The sequence below is a fragment of the Arachis ipaensis genome, chromosome B10, assembly GCF_059453495.1.
Source record: "Arachis ipaensis isolate K30076 ecotype BB chromosome B10, ASM5945349v1, whole genome shotgun sequence".
In the NCBI taxonomy this organism is placed as follows: Eukaryota; Viridiplantae; Streptophyta; class Magnoliopsida; order Fabales; family Fabaceae; genus Arachis; species Arachis ipaensis.
This window is the reverse complement of record NC_142435.1, coordinates 114,941,937-114,951,110: the sequence shown is the minus strand read 5'-3', so window position 1 is coordinate 114,951,110 and position 9,174 is coordinate 114,941,937. Positions and strand designations below refer to the sequence as shown.

At 43.9% G+C, this 9,174-nt stretch overlaps 1 protein-coding gene across 1 annotated transcript; it reads right to left on the bottom strand.

Moving 5' to 3' along the window:
• Positions 1-5,366: 5,366 nt before the first annotated feature.
• LOC148581386 (uncharacterized) lies at positions 5,367-6,217 on the bottom strand. Its single transcript, XM_088492362.1, has 2 exons — positions 5,760-6,217; positions 5,367-5,664 (listed from the first exon to the last, which is right to left on the bottom strand). The coding sequence occupies exons 1-2, from the start codon at positions 6,215-6,217 to the stop codon at positions 5,367-5,369; spliced, it is 756 nt and encodes a 251-aa protein (XP_088348488.1).
• Positions 6,218-9,174: the final 2,957 nt, after the last annotated feature.

The window sequence follows — 9,174 nt, the reverse complement described above, 5'->3', positions numbered from 1 at the left end:
TTGGAATCAAGGAAAGTTCTTAACTAAAGAACATTCAGACCATTATTACAAAATAATGGGTCTAAGATCAGTGATCTCGGAAGTTAGATTCGATCTGAAAGAAGACGAATATCCGGAGATCCAGGAGCAAATCCGAATCAGGAACTGGGAGATCCTAGCCAATCTTGAAACGAAAGTGGGAAGGAACATGGTCCAGGAGTTCTATGCTAATATGTGGCATACAGACAGGCAAAGACTATCTGGATCTGCTATTTATGACTATCGGAACTTGGTCAGAGGAAAGATTGTTCATACCCACCCTGACAAGATCAGGGAGATCTTAAAGCTACCTCAGCTGAAAGATGATCCAGACTCCTTCAATAGGAGAATGATGAGAACAGACAAGGGCCTGGATAAGATTCTAGAGGATATATGCATCCTTGGAGCCAGGTGGACCACCAGCACGAAGGGTGTCCCAAATCAACTCAAAAGAGAAGATCTCAAACCAGTAGCCAGAGAATGGCTGGACTTCATTGGGCATTCTCTACTGCCCACTAGCAACCGTTCTGAAGTCACTATTAGAAGAGCAGTGATGATCCATTGCATCATGATGGGAAAAGAAGTAAAAGTTCATCAACTGATTTCAACTGAATTCTACAAAATCGCAAAAAAAAATTCCAAAGATGCCAGGTTGGCTTATCCAAGCTTGATTTCTATGCTCTGCAAGGACGCTGGAGTAAGGATGGGAATAACTGAGTATATCTCAGTTGAGCGGCCAATCACCAAAGCATCAATGGAAAAACAACAAGCACAGGATGACCCCATCAAGAAGAGAACACAGGAAATTCTCCCAGAAATCCCTCAATCTGAATACTGGGAGTATCTTGAAACATCTATTACCAAGATGCAAGAAGCTATGGAACAAATACAGAAAGAACAGAAGGAACAAAGTAGCATTCTTTGCTATTTGCTTAAAGAACAGGAGGAGCAAGGGCGTGATTTAAGGGAATTGAAGCGCCAGAAATTATCTCTTGAAGGACCAAGCACCCCGCAGATTAGAGGAACATCCACTTCCCAGAACAAAGGTTGTTAAATTCCAATCTTAGCCTTAACTCTGTGATAACTGTTTTTATTTTAGTTTTACCTTAGGAGTCATATAGTAGTAATTAGTATCTATATTTTTGATTTTATCCCCAATTAAGCTATAATTTAATTTTATCATCATTATTGAACATGAATAAAATAGAAGAATTTCTTTAGAATAAGAGGCAATATTTTTTGAGTTTTTAATAAGATAAATTCTAATTATTTACATGTGGTGGCAATGCTTTCTGTCTTCTGAATGAATGCTTGAACAGTGCATATGTCTTTTGAATTTGATGTTTAAGACTGTTAAATATGTTGGCTCTTGAAAGAATGATGAACATGAGACATGTTATTGATAATATGAAAAATCATAAAAATGATTCTTGAAGCAAGAAAAAGCAGTGAATACAAAAGCTTGCAGAAAAAAAAATAGAGAAAGAAAAAGAAAAAGCAAGCAGAAAAAGCCAAAGCTCTTAAAACCAAAAGGCAAGAGCAAAAAGCCAATAGCCCTTAAAACCAAAAGGCAAGGGTAATAAAAAGGACCCCAAGGCTTTGAGCATCAGTGGATAGGAGGGCCTAAAGGAATAAAGTCCTGGCCTAAGTGGCTAAACCAAGCTGTCCCTAACCATGTGCTTGTGGCGTGAAGGTGTCAAGTGAAAACTTGAGACTGAGCGGTTAAAGTCAAGGTCCAAAGCAAAAACAAGAGTGTGCTTAAGAACCCTGGACACCTCTAATTGGGGACTTTAGCAAAGCTGAGTCACAATCTGAAAAGGTTCACCCAATTATGTGTCTGTGGCATTTATGTATCCGGTGATAATACTGGAAAATAAAGTACTTAGGGCCACGGCCAAGACTCATAAAGTAGCTGTGTTCAAGAATCAACATACTAAACTAGGAGAATCAATATCACTATCTAAATTCTGAGTTCCTATAGATGCCAATCACTCTGAGCTTCAATGGATAAAGTGAGATGCCAAAACTGTTCAGAAGCAAAAAAGCTACTAGTCCCGCTCATCTAATTAGAATCTGAGCTTCACTCAAAAACTTTGAGATATTATTGCTTCTTAATTTATTTGTATTCTATTTTATTTATCTAGTTGCTTGAGGACAAGCAACAGTTTAAGTTTGGTGTTGTGATGAGCGGATATTTTATACGCTTTTTGGGGTTAATTTCATATAGTTTTTAGTGTGTTTTAGTTAGTTTTTAGTTTATTTTTAGTAGTTTCTAGGCAAAATTCATATTTCTAGACTTTACTATGAGTTTGTGTATTTTTCTGTGATTTCAGGTATTTTCTGGCTGAAATTGAGGGAGCTGAGCAAAAATCTGATTCAGGCTGAAAAAGGACTGCTGATGCTGTTGGATTCTAACCTCCCTGCACTCAAAATGGATTTTCTGGAGCTACAGAACTCCAAATGGCGCGCTTTCAATTGCGTTGAAAAGTAGACATACAGGGATTTTCAGCAATATATAATAGTCCATACTTTGCTCAAGGATAGATGACGTAAACTGGCGTTCAACGCCAGTTCCATGCTGCTGTCTGGCGTCCAGCGCCAGAAACAAGTTACAAAGTGGAGTTCAACGCCAGAAACAGGTTGCAACCTAGCGTTGAACGCCCAAAACAGCCCAAGCACGTGAGAAGCTTTAGTCTCAGCCCCAGCACACACCAAGTGGGCCCTAGAAGTGGATTTCTGCACTATCTATCATAGTTTACTCATTTTCTGTAAACCTAGGTTACCAGTTTAGTATTTAAACAACTTTTAGAGACTTGTTTTGTATCTCATGACATTTTAGATCTAAACTTTGTACCCTTTGACGGCATGAGTCTCTAAACTCCATTGTTGGGGGTGAGGAGCTCTGCTGTGCCTCGATGAATTAATGCCAGTATTTATGTTTTCTATTCAATCACGCTTGTTCCTATCTAAGATGTTCATTTGTGCCTTATTATGATGAATGTGATGATTCATGACACTCATTACCATTCTCAACCTATGAACGTGTGCCTGATAACCACCTCCGTTCTACATTAGATTGAATGAGTATCTCTTAGATTCCTTAATCGGAATCTCCGTGGTATAAGCTAGAATGCATTGGCAGCATCCTTGAGAATTCGGAAAGTCTAAACCTTGTCTGTGGTATTCCTAGTAGGATTCTGGGATTGGATGACTGTGACGAGCTTCAAACTCGCGAGTGCTGGGCGTAGTGACAGACGCAAAAGGATAGCGAATCCTATTCCGGTATGATCGAGAACCTACAGATGATTAGCCGTGCGGTGATAGCACACCTGGACCATTTTCACTGAAAGGAAGGATGGTAGCCATTGACAACGGTGATCCTCCAACACACAGCTTGCCATAGGAGGGACGTGCATGCATGAGGAAGAAGATAGGGAGAAAGCAGAGATTCAAAAGGCAAAGCATCTCCAAAACTCCAACATATTCTCATTTACTGCATAACAAGTAACCTTTAATTCATGCTCTCTTGTTCATTTGTAAGTCAATTGATAACCACTAATTAATATCCTGACTAAGAGTTGCAAGATAACCATAGCTTGCTTCAAGCCAACAATCTCCGTGGGATCGACCCTTACTCACGTAAGGTATTACTTGGACGACCCAGTGCACTTGCTAGTTAGTTATGCAGAATTACATAGTGTGAAGTAATTTTCGTGCACCAGTGCTCCAAGTATTGGAGGATGGAGTCTATCCATGAGAGGGGGGCTCGGCGTCTGGGTTGCGCACAAGATGACTACCGGTTCAGTTGCTAACCCCTGGATTAGAGACCTGTTTCCTGTTCTGGGTTTGGTGCTTGCTAATTTGGAGAGGAGGTCGGCTCAGACGTTTCTTTATCTGGGGACATGCTGGACTATGACTTCCTCAAAGCTTTCGCATAGCTCTTTTACTTTCTCCAAGTATTTTTGTAGTAGTGTGTCCCTGGCTTGGTAGCTGCCGTTTATCTGGGAGGTGACAATTTGGGAGTCGCTGTTGATTTCTATTCTTGATGCTCCAACTTCTTTAGCTAGGATTAACCCTCCTATCAGGGCTTCGTATTATGTCTGGTTGTTGGAGACTGGGAAATCGAACTTGATTGACTGTTCGTAAGCTACCCTTGCTCAGTTTTTGAGGATGATTCCAGCCCCTCCGAACGTTTGGTTGGATGCTCCGTCGATGTGGAGCTTCCACCGTGTGCTCGGTGTGTCGGGTGCCTCCCCCGTAACTTCTACTAGGAAATCCGCCATCGCCTGGGCTTTGATTGCTTGTCTGGGCTTGTATTGCAGGTCATACTGAGACAACTCTACTACCCATTCCATCATTCTCCCCGCGAGGTCGGGTTTTTGAAGGACTTGTCGTATGGCCTGGTCGGTTCTTAGGATGATTGCGTGCCATTGAAAGTATTGTTTTAGCCTTCTAGACGAGGTTAGTAGGGCGTAGGCCAATTTTTCCAGCTTGGTGTACCTCAACTCTGCCCCCTGGAGTACTTTGCTGATGAAGTATATTGGGTGTTGAGTCTTGTCTTCTTCCCGGACGAGGACCACCGCCATGGCTTGTGTGGTCACTGCCAGATACAGGTACAATGGTTCTCCTTCTCTGGGCTTGCTGAGTACGGGGGATTCGGATAGTATCTTTTTGAAATGGTTGAATGCTTCACACGCCTGGTTCCATTCGAAGGCGATCCCTTTCTTCATTAGATTGAAGAATGGGATGGCCTTCTCCGCCGAGGCTCCGAGGAACCGGGATAAAGCTGTAAGTTTCCCGGCGAGCCGCTGCACATCTTTGACGCATCCTAGGCTTGTCATTTTGAGGATAGCTTCGCATTTGTTTGGGTTGGCCTCTACCCTCTTTGCGTTATCATGAAGCCTAGAAATTTCCCAGCTTCCATGGCAAATGCGCATTTGAGTGGGTTGAGCCTCATCTTGAATTTTCTTAGTGCCTTGAAGACGGCTTGGAGGTCGTCAATAAGACTGCTCGGCTCTGCTGTCTTCACCAGGATATCGTCGACGTACACTTCTACCGTTTTGCCGATGAGGTCGTGGAAGACCTTGCTCATCGACCTTTGGTAGGTGGCTCCTGTGTTCTTCGATCCGAACGGCATTACCTTGTAGCAGTAGGTGCCTACTGTTGTTATGAATGCTGTTTTATCTTCGTCAGGTCGGTGCATCGGATCTGGTTATAGCCTGAGTACGCGTCCATGAAGCTGAGGAAGTGATACCCCACCGCCGAATCTACCAAGGTGTCGATGTTGGGAGGGGAAAGGAGTCTTTAGGGCATGCTTTGTTCAGATCGGAATAGTCGACACACATTCTTCATCTCCCGCTGGCTTTTTTGACGAGGACAACGTTGGATAGCCATGTCGAATACTCGAGCTCTTTGATGAACCCGACTTCTAGTAGCCCGGCTGTTTGCTTGGCCACCTCATCGGCCTTTTCTTGAGACATCTTTCTTCGCCGTTGAGCTACTGGCTTGGCGTCTAGTTTAATGGATAGTCGATGTGACATGACTTCGGGATCCAACCCCAGCATGTCTGACGGCGTCCATGCGAAGAGGTCGCCGTTCGCCCTGACGATCTCCATGAGGGGGCCTTTTAGCTTGTGAGGAAGGTTCCTATTTACAAAGGTAAACTACTCCGCCGAGTTTCCTATTTGGAACTTCTCTATGTCCCCTTTTGGTTCTGGTCTTGGCTTGTCCTCCATCCTTACGTCCAGGTCTGCCAGGAACACACCAGCTGCTTCATTGACTCTTTCCTTAGGGAGAGAGTGGCATTGTCGCAGGCGACCGCCGCTTCTAAGTCTCCCCTAATGGAGCCAATGGCTCCCTTGTCTGTTATGAACTTCATTGTTAGGAATTTGGTGCATATTATGGCTGAGAACTCGTTGATGGTTTTTTTCCCCAGAATGATGTTGTAGGCTGTGGAGTCTCTGAGGACTACAAAGTTTGCCATAATCGACCTTTTGGTGTCTCCGGTTCCTAGGCAGATTGGGAGGGAGATTGTCCCGTCGGGTTTTATATAGTTATCGCCTAGTCCCATGACCCCGTGCTGGTGGCTCTTGAGGTTGGATTCTTTGAGTCCCATGGCGTCGAATACATTCCTGAACAGGATGTTGGAATCGGCCCCGGTGTCGATGAGGATTCGCTTGACTAACCCCGTCCCGACCATCGCTGTGATTACCATTGGGGGTTTTCGGGGAGATCGTGAAACCATTGGTCTTCTGGACCGAAAGATATCATGAGAGATCCTCTGTTCGGAACGGCGGGACCTCCCGTCGAGATGGATAGGACCCGGGTATCCTTTTTTGCTGCCGATCTGGACTTAGGAGGGTTATCTCATCTGACCACGATGTTGACCACGAAAGTTGGGGGGTTATCGGCGTTCCCTGCCGGCTCTTGTCTTGGTTTGACAGTCCGGCTACGGTCATCCTCGGAGCGTTCTCGCTCTCGTCTCCTTGGTTCTCGGATGAGTCAGGAGAACTCGTTCAGCTTTCCTTCCCTGATGGCTTGTTCTAAAGCGTCTTTGAGATCGAAGCAGTCCTGAGTTTTGTGACCGAACCCCTTATGGTAGTCACAGTAAAGGCTTTTGTTTCCTTCTGTTCTCTCTTTCAATCATAGTTGTCAGAATCAAACCAGTAATCGAACCGGTCAGGTTACTGGGTCACTGGTTCAACCGATGGGTTACTGTTGAACCGGTTGACCCGGTCCTATGTAAATAAAAAATAAAAAATAGTCAAAAATTTAAAATTTAAATTTAAAATACATATTTTTACTAACATTTTAAAAATATCAAGTTATTATAATTTGCATAAATTTTAATAAGAAGCATAGTGGCCTGGTTGTTGTGGAATGCTTTTGTTTCCTTGAGGACAAGGGTTCGAACCCTACCTCAAGCATTTTGGAAATATTTTCACTCCCAAGCGGTTCGGTCGGACCGGTCTCACCGAGTTTGACCGGTTCGCACTGGTTCATAGCAAGTTTGACTGGTTTACACCGGTTCGATAATTTGTACGGTCCAAATACCAGACCGGACCGGTATAGGGTGCAGTTCACCGGTTTTCCAATTAAACTGGCCAGTCCAGTCCGATTTTTACAACAATGTTTTCAATGGTTTGGGTCTGAACAGGATTTCCTTGTCCGCGATCTGCTGGTAGACCTCCACTATAGGCGTCGTGAGTGGCGTGTAGTTTGTGAATCTCCCTACTCGTGGGAGTTGTTTTGATTGTTTTGCCGAGGTTCTGTCCTTGGGAGCTTCCTTGTACCTGTCAACCTGAGGGGCCTGCCGTGCTGGGGGTTCGAGGGCTGCCATTTATTGCCTGCCACGACCTGGCTTACCTCCTCATCGTTGATGTATTCTTTAGCCACGCTTTGAATTTCCTACATGGTCCAGACGGGCTTGGTGGTGAGGTGCTTTCTAAAGTCCTCGTTTAACAAGCCGTTCGTCAGGCAGAGACTGGCAACCGAATCGGTGAGGCCATCGATTTTTAGACATTCATCATTGAATCTGTCCAGGAACTTTCTGGTCGGCTCTCCTGGTTTTTGGGTAACTCCCAGCAGGTTGATCGAGTGTTTTGCCTTGGCTATACGTGTCGTGAACCGAGCTAGGAAGCTTTGGGAGATATCTGTGAAGGTCGTAATGGATCCTTGTGGGAGTGCATTAAACCAACGTATCACTAGGCCGGCCAGCATCACGGGGAATGCTCAGCATCTGACCACGTCGCCTACCCCTTCCAGATTTATTCTTGCTTCAAATGCCGTCAGGTGTTTGATGAGTGGATAATTTAAATGGTTTTTGGCATTGTTTTTACATAGTTTTTAGTATGATTTAGTTAGTTTTTAGTATATTTTTATTAGTTTTTAAATAAAAATTACATTTTTGGACTTCACTATGAGTTTGTGTGTTTTTCTGTGATTTCAGATAATTTTTGGCTGAAATTGAGGGACTTGAGCAAAAATCTGATTCAGAGGCTGAAGAAGGACTGCAGATGCTGTTGGATTCTGACCTCCCTGCACTCGAAATGGATTTTCTGGAGCTACAGAAACCCAATTGGTGCGCTCTCAATTGCGTTGGAAAGTAGACATTCAGGGCTTTCCAGCAATATATAATAGTCCATACTTTGCCCGATTTTTGACGACGCAAACTGGTATTCAAACGCCAACTTCCTGCCCTATTCTGGAGTTAAACGCCAGAAACAGGTTGCAAATCAGAGTTAAACGCCAGAAATAGGCTACAACCTGGCGTTTAACTCCAAAAAGAGTCTCTACATATGAAAGCTCAATGCTCAGCCCAAGCACACACCAAGTGGGCCCAGAAGTGGATTTCTGCATCATTTACTCATTTCTGTGAACCCTAGGTTACTACTTTAGTATAAAAACTACTTTTAGAGATTTATTTTATATCTTTGGACGTTTAGTCCTTAGACCTTTATGCTTTTGTACACGTTTGGAGGCTGGCCATTCGCCCATGCCTAGACCTTTCACTTATATATTTTCAACGGTGGAGTTTCTACACCCCATAGATTAAGGTGTGGAGCTCTGCCGTTCTTCATGAATTAATGCAAAGTACTATTGTTTTTCTATTCAACTCAAGCTTATTCTTATTCTAAGATATTCACTCACAGTTCAACCTGTTAAATGTGATGATCCGTGACACTCATCATCATTCTCACCTATGAACGCGTGCCTGACAACCACTTCCGTTCTATCTGCAATAGCTTGAGTGTGTATCTCTTAGCCTTCTGGTTCACGATCAGAGTCTTCGTGGTATAGGCTAGAATTCTTGGCGGCCATTCCGGAGATCCGGAAAGTCTAAACCTTGTCTGTGGTATTCCGAGTAGGATCTGGGAAGCGATGACTGTGACGAGCTTCAAACTCGCGAGTGTTGGGCGTAGTGACAGACGCAAAAGGATCAATGGATCCTATTCCAACATGATCGGGAACCGACAGATGATTAGCCGTGCGGTGATAGCACATTTGGACCATTTTCACTGAGAGGACGGATGGTAGCCATTGACAACGGTGATCCCCCAACATAAAGCTTGGCATAGAAAGGAGTATGAATGATTGAATGAAGGCAGTAGGAAAGCAGATATTCAGAAGGAGCAAAGCATCTCCATACGCTTATCT

Excerpts from the sequence above, each read along its gene's own strand:
- LOC148581386 (XM_088492362.1), bottom strand. The coding sequence starts at position 6,217 with ATGGTCGGGACGGGGTTAGTCAAGCGAATCCTCATCGACACCGGGGCC. Across the intron at positions 5,665-5,759 it reads TGTTCCTGGCAGACCTGGAC|GAACCTTCCTCACAAGCTAA; the intron begins GTAAGGATGGAG and ends CTTTGTAAATAG.